At 32.9% G+C, this 23,805-nt stretch overlaps 1 protein-coding gene across 1 annotated transcript in view; it reads right to left on the reverse strand.

Annotated features, from left to right (window-relative positions):
- Positions 1 to 5,865: 5,865 nt before the first annotated feature.
- Positions 5,866 to 23,805, reverse strand: part of LOC107440407 (multidrug resistance-associated protein 1) — a 50,437-nt gene continuing 32,497 nt past the window's right edge. The window contains exons 2-10 of the mRNA XM_087160039.1: positions 20,502 to 20,667; positions 15,889 to 16,088; positions 13,909 to 14,035; positions 12,385 to 12,486; positions 11,296 to 11,445; positions 9,518 to 9,676; positions 8,768 to 8,934; positions 7,126 to 7,320; positions 5,866 to 6,095 (exon numbers count right to left, since the gene is read on the reverse strand). Of these exons, the coding sequence (XP_087016165.1) occupies positions 5,984 to 6,095; positions 7,126 to 7,320; positions 8,768 to 8,934; positions 9,518 to 9,676; positions 11,296 to 11,445; positions 12,385 to 12,486; positions 13,909 to 14,035; positions 15,889 to 16,088; positions 20,502 to 20,667 (1,378 nt within the window). The 3' untranslated portion in view covers positions 5,866 to 5,983. The remainder of the gene's footprint in view (positions 6,096 to 7,125; positions 7,321 to 8,767; positions 8,935 to 9,517; positions 9,677 to 11,295; positions 11,446 to 12,384; positions 12,487 to 13,908; positions 14,036 to 15,888; positions 16,089 to 20,501; positions 20,668 to 23,805) is intronic.

Consider the following 23,805-nt stretch of genomic DNA (forward strand, 5'->3'; position numbering starts at 1 on the left):
TCAACACAAGTACGTATCTGTTCTTGCAGATCATGTCCACCTCTATTGTTCTATTTAATTATAGGGATACTTAATGTTCAATTTTTGAATTATCATATATTTTATAAGAATTGTTACGCTATGTATAAAGGTTGGAGAAAAGTAAAATATTCTCGTGACACCCCGCTGAGGATCAGGAAGGAATCAGAAAAAGGAATTAACCCCTAGAAGTAAATAGACTTAGGGATTATAATAGACTCCCCCTCACCCAAGAAGAAAAGACCAAATAGACTGCATCGTTTTACCATGATTTAAATGCATTGAACATTTGAACTTCTGTTAATGAGAAATTTGTTTTTCCTTTTCTTAGTTAATTTTTGAAAATATATATTTATGCTCGAAGTGCATTAGTCAGTTTACTAAATTGGCATTAGTAAATGAAGCACCTCTTTGTAAAGTTCATCTTAGAACAAAAAGATGTTTCACAAACAAGTGAATTCAAAAACCCTTACCCTTTGTTTAGAATACCAAAAATAAGAATTTCCCTCGAAGGAAATAAAATAATGAATATAATCATTGCCGTGAGCATTAAAATTTGTTTAAATTCATAGTTGCACTGGAACTTGTTCTTGCACTGGATAACGAAATGATGACGTACTGTAGACTTGTGACTTAATTCAACCAATTTACAAGCGTAACTAAGATTTCATTCTAACGAAATTATCTCTTATTAAAGCAATTAATATTACTTAGATGTGGTTTTTCTATCAATTATTTAAAATTTGATTTCTATTGAGATTTCAGATCTTGATTATTTTGTTTTTGTATGCAAAAGAGTAAAACATATTAAAAATATAAAACTGCAAAGCGGGTCTCGTAACGAGGTCCACATATAAGCCAGTCCTATTAGAGTTCTGTCTGGAAAGTAGGCGTTACCATTCATTGTAAATTCAATTTAATATCTTTCAACAAAATTCTTCTAACGTAAATTCGAACTCGAATTTGTGTATTCCTGTGCTTCGAAAGATCCTTCGAAATTCAGTGTCCCGTCGAGGTGATAATTTTGAAAAAGATGTAATCTCGTCATCATTTCATAGGGTTATATCCGAAGTATGGGAGTGTTTTCTAATATTGTATTAATAGACCCGAAGCAAAAATACATCAATCAATATAATAAAATCATGGGTGGGCAAAAATTATTTAAATTTATTAAGGAGAAGGAAAATTATTAATAAATAAAGTATTTTTCAAAATATTTAAAATTAAAAAAATTAAAAATTCGGTTAAACAAAGTAAGCAAAATATATCAATACAATAGTGTGACAAAAATAACCTATTTTATGGGTTCTATGAGCTTACAGCTTATACTCAGTAAATAAAACTTATTACTATTTTTCTTAGTTTTCTTCGTTAATCTCTCTTTTAAAAAACAAGAAATATTAAAATAGTTGAAAAATTATTTCAAGGGTGCATGATTAAGCTTCAAAAAATTATCTAATTAATTTTTGTTAAAAAATAACAGTACGGTTTTTCTACATCAGTTACTTTTTGGGCATGTGCCAAAACACTTAAGTGCTTTTTTTTTAAACTCTTTTACACAGCAATTTATCTATTGCTACAATTTGTGAAGGACCCTATCCAGACATCATCTTATTTAAACGTTATACTTTTATTTTAATATAAATATTTAGATACTGTTTCTGTGGGAAATAGTTCTCAAAATCAAATATAGATGGCGGCACAAAGTCGCGTGATTAGTAAATATTTATGTTTATATATTATGTCATTTAGTTCTCCATGTGCTTTGCCTCAATAAAGTTGTGTTATTAAAACCGGCATGGTAATATCAAAATGATTGTTTCCTCGAGAATACTCTTTTACAGATACCTTTAATTTTTGTTAGAAAACTGTTTTCTTCGGTGTTAGATTAGCTCAGCCAACATCATAAATGTCTACAATCAGTCCTTTTAGTTTAAAAAATATATATTTCTCTAAGTTATACAAAGAAAACTTTTATAATAATTTACGTTTATTCCTGTCGCTTGACAAAATTGTAAATTTGCTTTAAGAACTCTATTGTGAATGAAAATTATACGTGTTTGTTGTCAAAGCTTAAGGTTTAGGTCTGTGTTATGCTCCCATCTTTTGAAAACTGCTTTTAAAGGTATTATATTATAAAAGTATTATAGGCATTAACATTTTTTTTTTGTTTTGTTTGCAAGAAGTCATGTTATAAGACGTCTTCTTTTTTTATAAAATTCAAGAATGGGTTAGGTAAAAAAAAAGTATTTGTCTTTTTAAATTAAAGAAACCTGACCTAAAATAATTTTGTCTTTCCACTTGAAAACTAGTATGATTTACGCATCAAAATTCAATTTTCGTTAGTAATGTGTAAATCCGTTGTCTATTTTATGCTTCATGAGTAAATCTGATTAGGGGGGAAAGAATTCATATTTGTTTTTACAAATCGGCTGTAAAAGGATCCGCGAGTTAAGCGTTATCCTTACTAAGCATTACTTTTTTTTTATATTTTTCGTAATAGTGCTTTATTTGTTTCAACAGATTAACTTGTTAGGTCACCCAATCGTTATGGATTTAATTTCCTTGCCTACAATGGGCTTGCATAGAGGTCGTGAAATTGCCACCTTCAAGAGCGGTCTTATACGCTTAAGGATGTAGCTGCACTCGCCGAACCCGCCCTCTAAGAGGTAGTACTACTATATAAAGAGTATATTAAATTTACTACAAAAAACTGGTAGTCAGAAAATTTCTACTTTCGTATAAAACTCAAGAATGAGTTACCATAAATAAGAAGCTTATTTGTCATTTTTAATTTTTTTTTAAAAATAAAATCTCCACCAGTTCAGCGGATGATCTTTGACTTTTCGCTTCAAAACTATTTTTATTTACTCCAATATAAGTCTTTTATCTATTTTAAACTCAAAAAGTATATCGGATTACGAAGTCATTTTTGTTCTCTTTCAAATTGCTTTAATAAAAGGATTCGCCAGTAAAGCGTCATACCCTTAAAGCATTGCTTATTTTTGACATTTTCTGGTAGAGTTTTATTAGTTTATATATTCATCAGCTTAACCGTCACACCCATTGATGCCACCCAATTGCTTGCCTACAATGGATTTCCATAGAGGTCAGGAGATTGCCACCGAAGTAGGCGGTCTTTAACGCCTTTAGGACATAGCTAAACTCAACGAATCCTCCCATAAATAATGTTCCTTACTGTTATATAAAGTAAATATAAAATATATTATTAAAAACTGGTGGTTTAAAATGACTTTTTTTCCGTATAGTTATTATTAATTTTGTAAGGCTGTCTTAAGTAATAATTTAAGTAGTGTTAAAAAAGTGTTATTCGTTAAATTAATAGTGTTTAATTATATTCATTTTGGTAGCTTAAGCAATAGTTTAAGTAGTGCTGAATAGTTAGGTTTACGTTAAGTATTTATTTAGGAATAGTTTCGTGTTCTTATAGAAATAAAATTCTAGTTACGACGTTATTATTTAGATTTATTTTTGATCCTTCGATTTATTTTGATTTAGATTCATTTTTTATTTCAAGGACGATTTTGCGAGTATTTTCCATACTTTTATGATTTTAATAATATTCTAGACATCTATATTGAATACTGGCAATATATTGTTAATATTTGTATTTTAAATAATTTTATCTTAAATCGTAGTTTTCTGTAGAGTGTTGGCATACCTAGAGGTACAATTTATCAAGTATTCTTGTTAAACTTTTTTTACACTTCTTTGTAAAAAATGCTACGATTTCCACCTTGAATGACTTCAGATTTATTGATGACTATATTATTGAGTATAGTTAAGTGCGGCGAGCTCTCTGCTTATAGCTTATAGCTCTGCGTTTGACTATATTATTTTCAATTGTTTAGATTTTATTAAGATTGCAAACACAATTTATTCAGAGGTATTAGGTCGAATTAAAACTAATCAATCTAATTCAATTTCAGATTTTCTTGATTTATTTATTACTCTAGAAAACGAAATTTAACGTTTATATTTAATGTTTTTGAAAAAAGAAATTTTTTTTTAATTTTCTGTCAACAAGTTAAATTTTTTTGAATTCTATTATATCTATTAGTATCTATAGAAATGTTATTATATCTTAAATTAATTGCATTAAGTTTATTTGCAATAATGATATACTTATTTTAAAAAAACTGTAAGTCTTTGTGTAAGCTTCTCCTGGATTTATAGACAGGTACATAATTCAGCGGTGGAATACCTTCCGAGGCGATGCAATGCGCAGCTTTAAGCTGCAGAAGGCCTACCCAATCATTGAAGGTTCGGTTGGATTGCATTGAAACATAATCGGGTGCCTGCCTATATTTCTAACAGATTTATTAAGGATAATTTATTGAGTTTAATGTTTTAAGAGTTTTTTTTTTTTAATTATTTTTCTTCATCTTTTTACACAAACTCGAACCCACATACTTGCATGATACTCTAACCTACAACTTTTTGAAAAATTCGAAAAATTCTGTTTCCTATCTGGTGATTTTATGTAGTACTACTTCTATTTTCAAGATTGCGGTATGTTGCTTACGAGATATACAGGATTGATGTTGGTTTCCTTTTATTTTTCTTGGGGCAACTGGGGGTATGGTTGTTGGCGGTAACATACCACTGAAACTGCTCCTGCACTGACTGCATGGTAATTCCTGACGAAACTCCATGCATGTCAGTGCATCCACTTTAATTTCGTTTTGTGCTGTACTTTTTTGATTTTTATGATGTTATTTCCTGTCACACATATTTAGCATTTCCTATATAGGTATTCCCAATTTAATATTTAGCAATTTCCTGTTATTGTTTTTTTGGAATTCCCTTGTTGTGATAATCCTTACAGTTTCCTTATGAGGTAATAACTTATTTTTTTTAATTTAATCATAAATTATTTTTTTTTGTATTTATAGACGTAATATAAAAGGATTCAACTAATTTTTTTAATCTTATTTCTCAATCTAAATTGTTCTTAATTTATTGTTTAAAAATTAATGCTTTCTTATACTTAATTATTCATTCTCTCTTTTTCGTATTCTATATTGAGATCTCAAGTATGTATGAATTAACATTTTATAGTTTTCTCTTTACTAGACGTGAGAACCACATTATTCCCTCGACCTATTTAATGGACTAGTTTTAATTACTCAGGTTTTCCTTTTTTCACAAGACGTAACATATCATCGGGACTATTTTGTGAGATTTTCCCTAATTTTTATTCAGAAGTTCTGATTTTTTCGGGAATGATCGTTCTCTTACCATTAATGGTTAAAAAGATAATGAAGTTCTCTTCCTAATACCTGTTTTTATCATGTGATAAAAACTCTACCTGAAAAGTAGACCGTAAAATGTCATACCTCGTTAAATTGAACTTATGCTTCTCGAATTGTTTGATGACTCGAAGGGAAAAAAAATTTCCCATTTGAATTTCCTGCAAGCTTAATTTTAAAACACCTTTTTTTTTTCATTAGACAATTTTTTTTCTTCTTTTCCCTCAATAACGTGAATTTTTTCACTACAGACAATAAAAAAAACTTGTAAATACTGAAAAAAAAATCCAGGAATAAAACAAATAAAAGATTGTTGCATAAAGGCAACTGATGAAAGAAAACGACAAAATCATTACCCAATGAGTAGTTAAGCTTGCTAACGTAGAAATGCGCTGCCTACGTTAAGGCAGGGAGTTTTGCCATTTTACTACGCTTCCAAAAAACTGTATACGTTTTTGTTATTTTTTTTTTAAATGAAAGTCTCTAAAATTTGCTTGTAGTTTCTCTGCAAGCATCTGAGACTGAATTATGAATTAAATAAATCAATCAGGCCATGAAAATAAACTTGCATATATATGGTGTTCATTCATTTTATTATTATAAAAGTTTAAGAACGGGACAAGCACACACAGATTTTCAAATAAAAAGAGAAACTAAAATGTTCAAAGTTCCATAAAAGCAGTCCGGCTACATTATAGTAAACCTGCAGCGCAGGCGAGTTCATAAAAAAGTGAATCTTTATTTTGCAGTAGGGCATCTGGTGCACCATCTTCTGCAATTCTTCCCCTGTCCATCACCAGAATCCTGTGCAGAGAAAAAAGAAAAAAAAAGTAAAAATTAATCTTATATCATAATTGATTTATTCTCAGAATACTATACTCTGTTGCAAGTTCCATTGCGGCATTGAAGTTATGTAATCATCGGCGACTGCATAATAGATCCGTTTTATTTCGCTATTAAATTGTGCAAATCTGCTTTCAAAACACTATGAAAGCTTTTAAAAGTTAAACAGGTCAGGCAGAAATTTAACTCGTGCTATCTTTTACGATATATATATCATGAAATTATTTAAAAAAAAGTTATATTTTCATTGTCTTACTGGACATATTTCGATAAATAAGGAGAACATTCATTCTTAAAGTAGATACAGCTATATGACATTGCAAGATCTTTGGATTTAACTTATTTTTTTTTTAAATTTGGAAAATTTGAAACTTAAGACATTTCTTGTCATATAATTAACTCTAAGAGTAAAAAAAAAGAAGAAAAAAAAGACTAAAAATTTCATAAAACTCATGGTGGGGAATTACGCCTCATAATCAAAAGGAATAAAATCAACCAATGTATTGTTCTCTTTTAACCCTTTTGAAGGCCGTGGTAAGTATACTTACCACCACGTCTTACCACTTTTAATTTAGTTTTCCATTTTTCAATAACTTCAGCTTTCCTGAAGTGAGTTTGAATAAAATTGGTAACCATTTGTCACTTTTAAAAAACGCGTAAAAGTTATAAAATACACAATTCCTTTCGAAGTTTGTAGCATTTAAGGAATTTATTTTATAAGTAAAGAAAAATAAAAGTCAGTAAGTTCCTAATAGGTCATGTTAAATATATTTACCACCAAAAAAATGGCATTTTTATAAACTAAATGAGTTTTTTTAATATTAATTACTGTTCTTAAAACAATTTCAATTCCAAAAATACCTTAATTTACCTTCACTAGAAATAAAGGGCCCATTAAAGGGTTAAAAAAAAAACCGATTCAGTACTTTCTTAGGACAATAATCGAATGCCATTTTAACATTTAACGTTCAATTATACTGAAATTACTCACCTGTCATAATCAAGGACAGTGTACAGCCGGTGTGCGATGGTGATGATGGTGCAGTCTTTGAACTCTGTGCGGATTGTGTTCTGAATGAGCTTGTCTGTTTCTAAATCTACAGCAGCCGTCGCTTCATCCAACACCAGAATTTTAGTCTTCTTCAGAAGTGCCCTCGCAAGACACAATTGTTGCTTCTGACCAACACTGAATTTAAAAGAGAACTAAATAAATAAGTAAAGCTGATGTATTGGAGGAGAAAAAAAATCACTTACCAGGCACCATATGTCAAAAGTGTCAGTAATCAACAGCCAATTTTTTTTAAAAATTTTGTGGGGGTAAATTTATGCTTAAACTAAGTAGATATTGGCCAATTTAGAATGACCTCAGCAAACCACCCCTTTATCGTATCTTTATCAAAGAATATTCGCCATCGCAACGCTCGAATGCTCCATCTGCGGAAAAGACCGGTTCCATGGCTTGACCCTACACCCCTCCCTCTCATGCGCTTCTCAGTTTTATAGAAATGTAGTACGATATTTTCCCCCTTTTTTTTATATAATTTTCGCATTTGATTGTCACAAATATTAATTGCCACAAATATTCTTTTGGAACTATGTTCAGTGTAGTTTTTATTTCCATATAGCTTCCTAACTTGAAAAGTTTTTAATCTATTTTGAAATGAAGACAGAAGTTAACGTACATATTTCCTTCTCCTGTGACTCTTTACACGCTAATGGGGAAAGCATGCGAAGTGTTGCCATGGGTACAGAGTTCTGCTCTACTCCACCTGCAGCCCATTTCGATCGCCAGTAAAATGGACAAGTCCAGCTTTTCGAATACGCAGCTAACGCGGGGAACTGCTCAGTGTAGTATGCTATCCAGGAAAACAACTTACAGGGTGAGCAACACTCAGATTCAGCAGATCATCATATGTACGAAGATTCAGTGCATCAGAAACAAATCGATTGTCAGGAGGTATTTCTCCTGCGAACCGGTTGTAGGACATGGCAGAACCAACCTACAACCGGTTCTGTGACCGGTTGTATGTTGCTGACCACAAAGAATAACAACTGTTGTGATAATGATTATCAGTGAAGTAAGCGAAGATAGATGAGCGGCGAACCTATCACCACATCAGTATTTATTTTATATCCATCGCTGAACTTCTTACCCAGTTTTTGGGTTTACGACTATTAATGTTCAACTCCGTAGCCTTGTAATTTTGAACCAATCCAGAAGACAAGGAAACTCCTCGATCAGTACCCCCAGAGGCATGATTTGTTATGGGAACATGGAAGTCTTTGTGACTCGATAGATTTAACGTGTATCAGTCACCATTTACTACACGGGGAGTCTTTGGTCGGCTGGCATTGAACCCACCACCCTCTTGGACATGGGCCCAATGCCCTACCAGCCAGGCTATCTCAGCAAGCAATATTTATTATCATTTACCAATGCGGGTTATTATGACTAATATTCTGATGCTCTAATAATATATTATATTTCAAATAGCACAATCTTCTAAGCTTGTGAGATTAATGTGTATTACATTCCGCCCAATGCGTCACGTGTTCTGAAACTCTAAACACTGTACGTGTTTTGTATCAAATTTCTATAAAATTATGTTTCTTGTAATTATTTTTGAGAGTACCTGAGATTATCTCCACTTTCAGTGATCTGGTAATCTAGCTTATCTTCCAGACAACTGACAAAATCACTCAGATGAGCGTGTTCAATGGCTGTCCAAAGCTCTTCATCACTGTGTGTATCCAGAGGATCCAGGTTCAGTCTCAGCGTTCCGGCAAACACAACAGGATCCTAAAGATAGTCAAAGATATTACTGATATATACAGTTTTTTTATTTTATATTTTATAACCATCGTTGAACAGCCGATCCAATTTTTCGGGTTTACGACTACCAATGTTCAACTTCAATTCAATGTTTTGAGCGTAGATCGTTCAATCCCAATAAGAGAATACCTATGCCATCAATGTGAATAGAACCACCGGAAGGTTCAGAAAAATGGTGTAAAGCTTATGCTAGAGATAATGCTAGACAAATCGTATTACGTAAAATAGTCTACTAACTCTGGAATGATGGGGAGTTTTGAGTGTAGATTGTGCAATCGAAATATAGGAATACCTATTCCATCAATGTGAATAGAACCACCGAAAGGTTCAGAAAAATGGTGTAAAGCTTATGCTAGACAAATCGTATTACGTAAAATAGTCTACAAACTGTGGAATGATGGGGAGTTTTGAGTGTAGATTGTTCAATCTAAATATAGGAATATCTATGCCATCAATGTGAATAGAACCACCGAAAGGTTCAGAGAAATGGTGTAAAGCTTATGCTAGAGATAATGCTAGATAAATCGTAGTACGTAAAATAGTCTACAACCTGAGGAATGATGGTGATCTTTGAGCGTAGATCGTGCAATCCCAATATGGAAATATCTATGCCATCAATGTGAATAGAACCACTCGATGGTTCGATGACACGGAATAAAGCTAATGCTAGAGAACTCTTTCCAGCTCCAGTTCTTCCAACTAGTCCAACCTAAAATAACAATATTGTATGTGAGAAACATTATCGAAATTGGAGCAAAATCGAAATGCAAAAGTATAACAAACACTGTACTGTATAAGAAATATAAAAAAGTTTGCGTTCAAATTTTCTACAACTGATTGTGGTCAAATAATTTGTCGCAAAAAAGTAGTTTTAATATGAATTATAACAGTCAAAAACTGCAGTTTAAAGTAGGGGGAAAAATATTTTTAAGAAAAGGAAAATAAAAATGGTGTTAATTGAAATTGTTTGCAAAATGTCAATTTCAAATTTTTGTTGTTGGACAAAACATGATATATTTTAACAATTCTTGATTTTCGAAAATTTCTCTATAAAATAGTATTCTAGTTGCACAAAATTTGAATACTATTATTAAAATACAAAAGTATCATTGCAGCAATCCTATTTAAACATTATGTATTTATGTCCTCAAATGAAACAAATACGGAAAGAAAATAAGCTTAACTTAGTTATCTCTAGAACTATTTTAAATATTATGAAAAATCCTAGAAACATTAGTTTTTTCACAGTATAACGTGGATTTCTATGGAACTGATGCGAAATCATAATTATTTTTGAAAGAAACATTAGGTACCCAGCGATCAGTGCGGCTCTATTAATATGCAGTAATGAACATAACTCTTACTTTAAGCAATATTTAAATGTATAAAGAAATAAAAGAGTAATAAATTATGTAGTTAGTTTTATTTTTTGGAAAATTTACTTAATTCATAACAGCAGTATCATTTTTTACACTCTAGAATTTAACGCATTGTAAAACACCCAAAAATGATAAATTTATGGAAGTTTGTGCAGCTCTAGTGCGACGTAAAAATGAACTACAACAACAACTGATATATAAATTGAATTTTTATTTGACAAGTATATTATAATTTGAACTTAGCAAATTTTCTTTAATATGCTTTAAGAGTAAATTGACTAAACTGAACCTCTAGGGGTACTGGATTGGAGATTGATCGTGGTTCAGGTTAAAATTGCGATATGTGGTTGAATGAATGGATGTATGAATGGGTCCGTCCTATAAACGGGTGTGACCCGTGGCTGTGACAGAAGTCGAATTCTTGGCCATAGATAACGCCACTGGACAACAAGAACAATCGAATCTCCTGTGCCTTAATGGCTTAAAACAACAGTAAATTTACTTTTTTTTTACCTTACACAACTATTAATTTGTTATCTAAGTATACTTTTGCGACTTAGTTGTTGTAGTTCATTTGCGTCGCACTAGAGCTGCACAATGGGCTAATGGCGACGGTCTGGGAAACATCACTGAGGATGATCCGAAGACATGCCATCACAATTTTGATCCTCTGCAGAGGGGATGGCACCCCCGCTTCGGTAGCCCGACGACCTGCACGCGAAGACGAGCACTTTACGGTAGAACAGAACAGATACCTCACACCCTCGGTCCCTACGCAGACTGATCTAGATGGTCACTCGCCCACTGATAGCAGCCAGTGATGTTTGACTTCGGTGATCTGCTGGGAAACGTGTCTTAACAATCTGTCCATTACGGGACTTTGCACAACTTTAGTTTTTAAAAAAGTATATATTAAGGGGGTGCATTGTATTTTAAAGAAAGGATTTACCTTTTCAGATGGAGCAATATCCATGTTTATTTCTTTCAAAACTAAATCCATACCAGGCCTGTAACGCATCTTGTAGCCTCTGAAGGATATAGCGCCTCTGCTTGGCCAATTGCTTGGCACACAATCGCTGCACTCTGTTTCCCAAGAAGCCTGCAATAATTGTTTAAGAAATCAGCATCCTATGTAACATATTAATGAATGACTATAATAATTTTTTAAAATCAAGCGCTGGATGATAAATAGCGATTCATTTTATTTTTGCAAAACTTCTATCACACTAAATTTTTTTTTTTAAATGTTAACGTCAATGTATAAAATCTAGCTTCTTATTGAGTCCTAAAATTAACTGAAAAATTATGAAGTGATTAATATTTCACACATTGCCTAGGCATTCCATGGGTGTTTAACCATATAAGGATAAGCAGAGGTGGAGCTTGCAGTTAAAATTCGTAACAAAACTTCCGATTTAGTATTTCCGATTTATTTTTACGTCTAAGCTTTAAAAAAAATACTCTATCCTTAATCGTTATTGTACTTGTACTGCTTACAATATTGTTGGTATTATTTACCATTCAATTTACAAATCCATTTCGCTTTAACTGAAAACATAAAAAACTGTAGATAACATATAAGGTTTGCCATCATGTTTTAAACAGTAATGTAGATAACATAACTGTTTAAAACATGGTTAATTATGGTTCAATTTATGGTTCGTTACCTTTTATGATTTCTAAAATTATGTATAAATTTAAATATAATCTCGACTAAGCATCCAAGAATATTAAGACTGTCCAATCATCGCTCCTTAAACATAACGTTAGCGGAAGTGTCAGCCGGAAGTTTTCAAGACTTCGTTCTGGTTTTGAATCTAATTACTGTTTTTAACTCAGTAAGCCATCCATATAATGAATATTGAAAAACTGGCTAAGTATGCAAACGATTAATATTTCACACGTTCCCTAGAATTTTAAAAAAAAATTCTAAAACTTACGTTAATTATTTTTCTGTGCATTACATTATTATGATATAAATTATCAGCTGAAATTTAATCGCTTCGTCAGAGAATGTTAAACAAATAAAGGTACTTACTTCGGATGTTAAGTCTGAATACTCATTAATTCTCTCCACAGAGACCATGTGGTTTTCTAATTGCGTTAGCAACCTCACAAAAGTTGACAAATTTTCTGTAACCTAAAAAAACGAGTTGCATTTTTTGAAAAAGAACGCTTAATATTTCCAGGACATCTGCGCACCTGTAAAGTCATGAGAAATCATAAAAAGTCATAAATTTCGGTATTGAACAAAATTTGTCATGAAATGTCAGGATTTTAACTATTTTTTAAAAAAAAATCACGGAAAGTCATGGATTTAGGTCGTTGAAAAATCTAATTTTTAAAATGGTATCCCCCCCCCTCTCCCAATTTAATAGTGTTCCGAATATCTGAATTTGTAACAAAATCCCCTCTCAGAGTAATATTTCATTAAATATAAAATGTTTTTATCATGTTCTTTAAAAATTATGGAGTTCTTTCAAAAAATGAAGGAAAAAACATCTTTTCTAGAGCGAGTTATCTTTGAAAACTTCTGTGATTTCAGAATTTTTGTTATTAATATTTTTATTTTATTTTATCAATTTAATATCCTAGCTGAAGCAAGCCAGTCATTTGTGAATTTTTTAAATTCCGAAATGATAACAGAAAAATCAGGAGTATTTCTTTCCTTTCCGATGAACAAGAAAAGTATCTTCAGAATATGATTCTGCAGAAAAAAAGAGAAAAAAATTATTTGCTTTTGTATTTTTTTCGAGCTATTTTATAGCTTTAACTCTTTCTTTACTCAGTTTTTGAAATTTAAAATCTATAGACATGAAGATGCAGAGTATAACAGTTTTGGTTACACATTTCAATTAACGTTATTATAATGCTCTTTTAAATTTATTGTTGTGTTTTTGTCTGCGAAAGTAGTAACTTCGTTAGATCATGAAAAATTCTTGGAGTTAGTCGTGGAAAGTCATAAATTTGAAAATCTGAAATGTAGCAGATTCCCTGTATATCTTCTCTTTCAATGTGAAAGCGAAATATCTTAATGTTTTTTTATTTTTATTTTTTTAAATTTTTTTAATGGCGGGCACTTGGGTCGTAGTCCCATTGCCCTCAGAAATGCCAGAACTGCTAATCTCTTCTCGTTACCCATTGGGCACCCGTGGCGAAGCCACGGCGGTGGAGCAACGTCGTCCACGTCACACAACCACAAATCCGGTCATTCACACACAAAGGAGATAGAACACACACATAGAGAAAGAAACATCCATGCCCTGAGCAGGATTCGAACCCGCGACCATCGGCTCCGCAGTCAGGCACGCTGACCACTCGGCCAGCTGGTCGGCTAAATATCTTGATGTATGTTTGCTAATAACTCGAAAACGGGGGTACTAATTTGGATCGAGTTTTTTTTCCCCAGCAGTTTGCCAATTTTTATGGCATGGTTTGTAAACAGTCACCTCTCATTTACGATGTTTTGTGGTTCGGACATAGAATGTAGAATAGGAAAATTAAAACGTAAATAATTCCTCGATGGTAGATGAGATTGGTGAATGAGATAAGAGATGCTTACACTGAGAGCATAAGACAATGTTAAACCAACGATTGCTGCACTGAATTCTCTCCTTTCCACCACAGAAAGTAGTGCAGTGATAAAGACCACCATGTTGCCCAGAAATTGTAGCCTTACTCCCAGCCACCTGAAAAGAAACCATGTAGAAAGATTTAATTTCTCAACCATCTTCATGAATGCTTTCAGTTGTACAGTTGAAGAACTTAGTGACAGAAGGTTTTAAATGAAATTTTAGTTAATTTGAGTAAATTACTTAAGTTTACGCTGACAAGAGAAAATAAATAATAATATCTTGTCTCTATTTCTTGCCCAAAAACAATCAACGAAATATATAAGTCCCTATCATAATATTTAAATCGTTAATCTTTGATGCAAAATTTCTATTAAACATTTTTTTAATTCTTTTTTTCATTATTTTGTATCAATTAAGGTTAAAAGAAGTGAAAATATGATATTTAGTATTTAACAGCATGAAATACTGGTGCCTTTTTTATCGTTAAATGTAAAATCTCCTGAAAACAGCATCTATTAATCATCGAAATTTCTTTAAATTTATGAATAGGAAAATTTTTCTTAAAACTACTTCTTTCACTTCGCTAATCAATTATTAGTTTTTCAAGTGTAATTTTTAAAAGATCAGCACAGTCTTTGAAAAACAAAAATTCTTAAATTAATTAATGTAATAAACATAAATATTCTTTCAGATTACAATCAAAATTTATTCCTCATATTTAATCTAAGTATACAGATTCAGTTTCCACGTGGCACTAGTTTAACATTGTATGATGTGAATTAGATTTCTCAGAAAAATAGGCTTACAGTTTTCACACTTTTTTATTAAGCTTATTTGTAGTGGTAGCGATATAACAATTGATTTTACAGTTGTGAGCAGAAATTATTATAACTATACAAATAGTTGATATGTTTGATAAATATAGTTATAAATTTTATAACTTATTTATATCTGTCCCTGAAGGGCATTTGTTAGCATTGAATAATTGTTTGAAAATATTTCGAATTCGTAATTATTTTTTTCAAGAGGAATACACGTCAATCATCAAATTTGTAGTTTTATTTCATCTAGAGAAATACACATCGGATAAGAATTCACAACAAATCTAATCAAATCTGTTATGAATTTTTATCCCATGTGTATTTCTCTGGAAAATGGACCGTCTATATAAATTTTGGACACCCCGTATACAAAGTCATTAGAAAGTCTTAAATATAGGTGTTATCAACATTATTTTAACCACTTTTGATTCAGCATAAAAGAATACATAAAAAAAATAAATAAATAAATACTTTGCTTCAACAGCAACGTCAGATCATTCAAAAATATAATATTTTTACAAAATATAATATCAAAAATGTAACAATATAAGTACAAAATTGTGTTTATTATGTTTCTTATACTTTTATTATTTTATTTTAAGCATAACTTTTAAACTGTTAAGGCGTGGCCCACTGCAATCAAACCATCTTGATTTTAGCCTGCAGCTGGACATAAAGTAATAAACGAATAACACGAAACACGGACAGGGACAGATACAAACAATTATGTCTGTGATATAAAACAAAAACATAAGAGCACAGCTGTTTGTCGATTGGCGAGAACGCACCTTTAATGCCAATATAAATTTTCGCCAACCCTTTCAACCCTACGGTATGGTTTGGCAATTCGCGGACAGACAACCTCCGTCTCACGTTCCACAAACTCTGAGACGCAAAAAACGTGAGTGGACATTTCTTATTCTGAAATTCACTATTACATTAATGAAGTCTATCTAGAAAGTGAATAGAAAACAGGCGAGTAAAAATTATTTTTTTGTTTCATTTTAATGTATAAATTTCTTTTCTACTTTGAAAATAATTTGCGGTTTACTAAAGACATGTGCAAACAACATTATTTTATCGTACAAATATGAGGTATTATTGTGCGTTAAAGCTAGAGAGAAATTTTTTGTTTTCTTAAATTACCTGTTGAGTAAAGTATTGCTGTAGAATACCCTGCAATTGGTGTCTATTTGGCGATCTTCCCTGTCCATGAACTGATATTGTGCGCCAAATGCTCTAATAGTGCTTACTCCTTGTACAGTCTCCGAAAAGAAACTCAGAATAGGCGACAGAGTGACAGACGCTAACCTACGTACTTGGCGAGAACACGCCATGTAAAAGCACTGAAAAAAAGAAAAGCGTATTATAGAGTAAAATTAAGCCATTTAAAAATATGAAAGGTAAAAATACTAAAAAATAAATGTCTAAAGTAAAATTAAAAATTTTAAGAACATTTTAGGAGAAATACTATAAAAAATATGCATGTGGAATGTATCTATTTACTAAGAAAAAATTTCGAGCTTGTTTGTTGTGTCAATTTTCAGATAATGTTTAAAAAAAATGACACTTTTGTAGTGTATCTAACGGTGGGGTATCTTTTTATAGACGGAGGTCGACAACAACTAGCCCCTGATTGGTGACCCGGACGTGATAGGCTACTGGCCCCACAACTTTTTTTTAACATTATGGGTGTAGGAAAGTTGTAGCTTCAAGCCACCGGTCAACTTTATCAGACCTGAGGTACGTAAACACCGTGCCAAAAACATGGCACCCACGTCCTAAAAAATTAAAAGTTGATGATCAACTTTTCCCAAACTACAGACTAATTGTTTAAAAATTTAAAGAATTAGTCTGTAGTTTTTTAAATCCTTTAAAAAGTTACCAATTCAAACTACTAATTTATGTAGCAGGTAAGAACGCTTCAAAATAACAGCATTTTCCAAAATTAAACTACGCGATGAAGCGATTTTATCTATATCTAATGTAATGTATCATCGATATCTAATGTAATGCATTATGCTATACAAACCGAATGGCTACTCATTTTTGTAGCGAAGCATCATTATCTAGAATACAAAATATTTAATTTTCTTTTCACTCCAGGTACCAGATAGCACCACCTTAGGGTTAAAACTTTAAGATGGACGGGAAAAGAGCCGTAAGCGACCTCAGGTGCCCACATCAATTTTGTTGATGGTGATGATGACGCTATACAAACCCCCTCCCCCTATTTTGTACGAAATCAGATAATCCGAGGTGAGCTCAAACTAATTATTCTCTCAAAGTATATTGTTAATCTCAATGCTAGTTTCTATAGTAAAGCACAAAATTGTGGCACGTCAAATTTTAATGATATTTTCAATCTAGAGCTCTTACATGAAAACATCCTCCCTAAGTCCCATGATAGCTTTCCTGTTGTCAAATAAAATTCTCTCCAATTTATGATGTGAATAATATGTAAATAACCTATGAATAATTTGTATATAGTATCAATAAACGTTGCAGGTTCTTTTTTCAAACTTCCATAACGTGAAATTGAGTTCACGCTAATCTGTTTCAGTGTCTGAAAACAAGTTTGTTTTAACACATACTTATGCAACAACACAAAAAGAAAACAAACATAAAATTGAAATAAAGAAATAATAGTAAATCACATCGTTCAAGAAAAAAAAAAAAAAGAAAAATGCCGCTCCGCTACTCTTCCTCACCTGTACCGTTACCCTTCATACTTTGGCAAGGCTGTGATTTATTAACTGAATTTTGGTAACGGTTACCCAGGTTCAAAAATAGACACTTGACTAATGAAGTACATGAAACTTTTAACAATAAAAAGTAAATTTTATTATAACTATAAATTAACAACAAACACAATCCCGATCATTTCCAGATGCCTTCATGTGCCCTCAAAATTTCAATTTATACACTTTTAAATTTCCAAATGGTTATACTCAAGATAAAACTTTTCGATAAAAAGCACTTTTAAATTTCATATGCATAACATTAAATTAATTCACACTAAACGAGGCATTTACGAAATAAAATTACTAGCTCATTCTAAATTTACAAAAAACATTTAAACTTTAAGTCATTATATTCCTACAACAGATAATTAAAATTAAATATCCAAGGCTCATCTTAAAATAGGTATCTTAACATCGGATAGAAATAATTTAAAATACGGAATAAAATGCTCTTCTAAAAAGTTACTAAAAAGGCAAGAAATTAGAGTTTATAAATACAAAGGAACTTGCAGATCACCTTCTGGAACGCCCACCGGGCCTGCAGGTAGACTTGTGGACAGGAGAACCTCGACCTTCCGACCACCATTCAGCTCTTTAGAAACACTTGATTTTCTGCCGAGGAACGCTCACTTCTTGTCAACCGTCTTGAATCTAGCGACACTCCGTCTATCATATCCTGTCAACTATTCTGAGGCTTCAGATCAACTTTCTTCCAGGAAACAGCTCATCCGATCAATGTGGCGTAATTAGTCGCGGTATCCAGGGACTCTTTCCAAATATCAACCTTTCAGCATTTCCGCCTGGATCAATTCATTCCGAGATTCCAGCTAAATCTACACTCATTCTCGATGATACCGGCTCAGAACATACTTCTAACAGCCATGATAGATCCTGTCAGCGGTGATGTTTCAACTCAACATTCCATCGGGCACGATCCGCACTCCCGTCGTACTACTTTTTCAGGCACTCCCGTCTTACTACTTTTTCAGGCACTCCCGTCTTACTACTTTTTCAGCCACTCTTCACGCCTCTTATACTTTTCTCAGCAAGGCGGAATAATCCATACTGACCTGTTTACTCGCTCAAAAGTCATCCCGCATCCAGTGGACGTCAGAACAAAAAAAAAAAGATCCATAAGAAAAACCAGCTACAAACCCACTAACACGCCATAAAAGTGATAATCTAAAGCTCCTTAAATATCAATACAATTTATATCCACAATCTACCCCAAAAATACAATTTTAAAAGGATCAATAAAAATTTCTCCTAAAATATAATTTTGATTGCATTTAAATTTTATCATAGTGGTGCCATCTATTGAAAAATAACCCTTCTTTAAAAAGTATTGATACAAAAAAAAAACTTCAATAAATTCCTATTTATTACACACCTTTTCTCTTATTCAATTCTTTCGTTTTTTTTTTTGCTATCTCGTGGCGCCATCTAGAGGTGAAAAACCTTACAGTATTTATTAATGTTATTTTCATAATATGTTATTCATTTGCCTCTGCACGTTTCTTTTCACTTTTTTAAGTTTTACGTTTGTCCTCTCCAATTCGTCTATTCCAATTCACGCTTTTATCACCCTTTATTGATACCATATCAGGTGCATCGGGCCTTTGGGCTGGTACCGAGCAACAAGACAAGATCCAATGTCCACTACGAGTATTGTATGACAAGAATCCTGTACTTCTACGACAATTATATACTTTTAATTAGAAGGAATTACAGTCCCTGACCAAATTATTACCCGCACTATAAATTTCTCTGTAAAATCTTAATTATCAGGTGATACTATACTGCCTTATTGTTTTTGCGCGACTGAAACCGGTTTGCACTTGTTTACGTTCGTGTATCAATTGGTTAAATTAGATACATAATATAAATTCGACGATTGGATAAATTAGACTATATATATTATATAAATATATAATATTTATTATATCAGGTATTATATTAGTGTATTACAATAATTAGAACAAATTATCAGACGCCCTGTAGTGTTTCAATAATTGCATGTTTTGCACGAGTTTATATGCAATACTTTTATATTTAAACATGTAATGGGTAATAATGGTATTCAATAGATTTTTTTTATATACTTCCTATTTGTATTTATTTTTAACGTATTGCATTACAATGTTAACCAATTGATACACGAACAAGAACAAATGTAAAACGCTTTCAACCGCGTAAAAACAATAAGGCTGTCATCTGACAATTTAGATTTTAAATAAAACTAGTGGGCTGCTCCCCCTGCTCGCTAACGCTCGCCAACCCCCGAAAATTGCTACGCAATCTTATATGGTTTGCTTCGCAAACCAAGCTCGCTTCGCTCGCTACTAACTTAGGTACATTGCAAATACACAAAATTCTAAGAATTCAAAACAATCATTCAAATCCATAGATATAACAAATTTAAAAAAAAAAACATCTTTTTAGTAAATACTAAGTCATTAAAATTAATTTGAATTCAAATAAATGACATGTAATTCGTTAAACCTATTAGAAATGTGCTATAGTATAAAATCTTAAAGCGTAACAGCACGACTGAGACTCATTTTTCAATGAATAACTAATAACAATAGTAAAACAAATAAATTCGTGATATAAATCAAAAATCGTCAAATAAATTTGTAATATATAAATTCGTGAAAAAAGCGCTTTCGACAAAATACTAAAATAGAGGTCTATCGACAAAGACTACTCACTTCTGCCTATCTTAAGGTTATTTCAGTTTCCGTTCTTAAAAGCCACCTTAAAAGTTCTTAAAAGTTATGTTGAGCCACCTCAGCTAGATTTGGCATGTGACATTTTTAGCAGCAATCATTGGTCGATTTTCTAGCGTTGCCATTCGGGAGTTGTAATGAGGCTTTTTTTGTCGCAGTGTAAGAGAAATATATATATATAGATATTATAGTGCGTCTAATAATTTGGCCAGAAACTGTAACTTATGATAACCGCTCATTATTAATAATGAGCACGCTTGTTGCCAAAAAAAATAAATAATCCTACCTGAATAAAAATGTAAAATACAGCTAGAGGAATCATTATGAGTAGAAAAATCGGGTGACTCGTGATGATGACTATGATTGATCCAATCACTCCGACCAAAACACCAGTCACATTTTCTAGACTTGATGGAATATTGATATCCACTGTGTTTATATCCTTGCCGAACCTGAAAGAGTAGCACAATAAATAAAAGAATTCCCTCTAAGGGTAAGTACATATTTTTACGTTTTTCACAAGGAAAACCATTCGATTCAGTCTAAGATTAATGTTTCAAATTTGAATAATTAGTTATTCTATTAATTAAAACAGCAATTTCTAGCTCATAAATATAAATTAAAAATGCATAACTTGCGTTGAAATAGAATTAGTTTTGATAAAAAAAATTTACAAATTAAAATGACATAATAAGACATTGAAATCGAAGCAAAAAATGAATTTGTTCTTTGCGAAAAAATAATTGCAACTACTGCAATTTAAAATGTTAGATTAAAAAAAAAATTAATTTATAACTGAAAGACTTAAATAAATGTGTTATTGATACGTAAATGGAGTCAGATAAAATTTATTGTCATAAAGAACACATGCTACATTGTTGTGACATTTCTGATTGGATAACCAATGTAGATAATACATAATTAAGAATGATCTGAGTTTCTGCCACTTTTTATATATTTAGTCACCTGTGGAACCTCTCCCCCCTGGATACAGATACAAGCAATCGTTGCATCATAGTTCCTGCAATATCAATCCAAACCCCATACTCGACGCACCTCATTTACCACCTACGGCTGCATGACTGTTATGCTTATAACGAAGAGCAACAGCTATTTTCTTTTCTATATTTATTATAATTGATCATTGAAACCATGGGTGAAAGCCCTTATATAGCAAGACGAAAAAGAGAAAAACCTGGTACGTAAAACATTTCATTCCAGCATTTTTTTCGAAAAAAATGAAACATCTGTAACTATCAAGATTTCTTTTATAATTCCACACAGTCAAAGATCATGTAATTCACCATCAAGATGTGTTAAGTGCTCCGCCAAACACCGATCATACGAGTGCCAAAAAAATGAAAATACACCACCTAAGTGCAGAAACTGCGGAGACTCTCATACAGCCAACTACACGGGGTGCAGAGCCCGTCCCCGCAGGAGGGGAACACGTGCCATACCACCACCAACAACAGGACTTGCTCAAAGATTGGTTACAATAATTAAAGAATTGCAAGAACTTTTAAAAAATCACGAAGTGCTTCAACTGCTTCAGAGGATTATGGGGGAAGCCACTCTTGCACAGTAACATCTTTTTTGACTTGATTTGAACTTCTATTTGAACTCTTATTATTATTCAGAACTCTAATTTTCCATACAGATTATTAAAATAAATATTGCATACTGCCCTTTCAAATTAAAGTTGATCATACTAGATGGCGCCACTAGGGCTTGACAAAATTTATGTAAAACCTTCACGCCTATGAATCACGACTTTTGTATATATATAATCATCATTTATTCATGCTCATATTCAATTTTCTGTACATATTTATGGCAATTAATGTAAATATCTCTGTTCAAGTTGTAATGTTTTCTAATCAAGGTTATATTTTCTGTACATTTTTTCATGGCAATTACTGTAAATATATCTGTTCAAGTTTGTATTTTCTCTAATCATGGTAATATTATTGTAAAGCTACCACAACGACTGCTTATATTCAAAATGTTTTAACTCATTTTTGTAGTTTCATGATGGATGGGATAGGGGCCGCTGCGCGGCCCAGGTGCCCAGCTGTTTTTAAATAAATTAAGTAAAAGTTTTATAATTCTGGCATATATATAAAACTGCTTCTTTTCCAAGATAAAGTAGATATTGTTGAAAAATTTAAGAAAAGAATAAGTAAACTCCTCCCCAAAACTAGCTATAACTGAAATGGTTTTACAACCAGCCTCTTTTCCGTCTCGCTTTCACCCCTGATTGAAACCGATTTATTTAACATAAGCAAAACCAAGAATTGAAGAAACTTAGAACAACCAAGAATTACACTGGTTATCATAAATTAAGGAAAAATCACAAAAATAGCGATAACTCTTTCAAAAGTAAGCCAAACCGTGCAAAATTTGCATATGTTGTCCACTAAGAGTAGCTGAGTAAAATTGCAATATGCAAATTAGTGGCGCTGCACTCGGCTTACGTCATCTGCCTGGAGCATAAAAGTCCAAGTTTGAGAGAAAGCACACAAATTTTACTGTGATTGCGACATTGAAAATCTGAGATAGCCAATTCGTAATAATGACCTCTAGGCATCATTTGCCTGAAGAACTACGATGGAGAGCCATCGGGAGACTAGAGGCAGGGCAGAGTCAATCAGAAGTGGCCAGATGGCTAAATGTGAGTCCATCTGTGGTTCATAGACTTTGGAGGCAATTTCAAACCACAGATTCGGCATCTAGGAGGTTCAGTCAAGGACGGCCAACTGTTACGACCAGTGCCGATGACCGATATTTGACATTAAGTGCACGCAGGAATAGAACCGCTACTCCGACACATCTTAGATCCTCTCTTGCTGCAGCCACCGGAAGGTTGGTGTCAACGTCAACTGTGCGCAGAAGGCTCCACGAAGGTGGTCTGTATGCGAGACGACCAGCCATTTGCGTGCCGCTCACATCACGCCATAGGAGAGACCGTTTGCAGTGGGCCCGACAACATGTCCACTGGACGTCAGATCAATGGAGGCCTGTTCTCTTTACGGATGAGTCCAGGTTTAGTCTAGAAAGTGACAGTAGACGTTATTTGATATGGAGAGAACCTGGGACCCGTTATCATCCATCAAACATCCGTGAAAGAGATGCATACGGAAGAGGCAGTGTCTGTGTTTGGGGAGGCATATCCTTAGGAGGGCGCACATACCTCCATGTCTTTCCAAGGGGAACCGTGAATGCTCAGGTTTATCGAGACAACATCCTTGATGCTTATGTGCGCCCATATGCCGGGGCAATTGGTGATTGCTTCCTGTTACAGGACGATAATGCAAGACCACACAGAGCTCGCATTGTTGATGATTATCTTCAACAGGAAACAATTACTCGCATGGAGTGGCCAGCTCGATCCCCGGACTTGAATCCTATCGAGCACGTTTGGGATGCTCTAGGGAGGCGTGTATCTGCCATCAATCCGCCCCCTCAGACCCTTGCCACGCTTGCAACTGCTTTACAAGAGCAATGGCTCTCACTTCCTATTGAACTGATAGACCGCATAATTGAAAGCATCACACATCGCTGTTTGTGCTGTATTGCTTCTAGAGGCA

The sequence above is a fragment of the Parasteatoda tepidariorum genome, chromosome 3, assembly GCF_982258835.1.
Source record: "Parasteatoda tepidariorum strain Cologne lab strain chromosome 3, Ptep-v5.0, whole genome shotgun sequence".
Classification (NCBI taxonomy): Eukaryota; Metazoa; Arthropoda; class Arachnida; order Araneae; family Theridiidae; genus Parasteatoda; species Parasteatoda tepidariorum.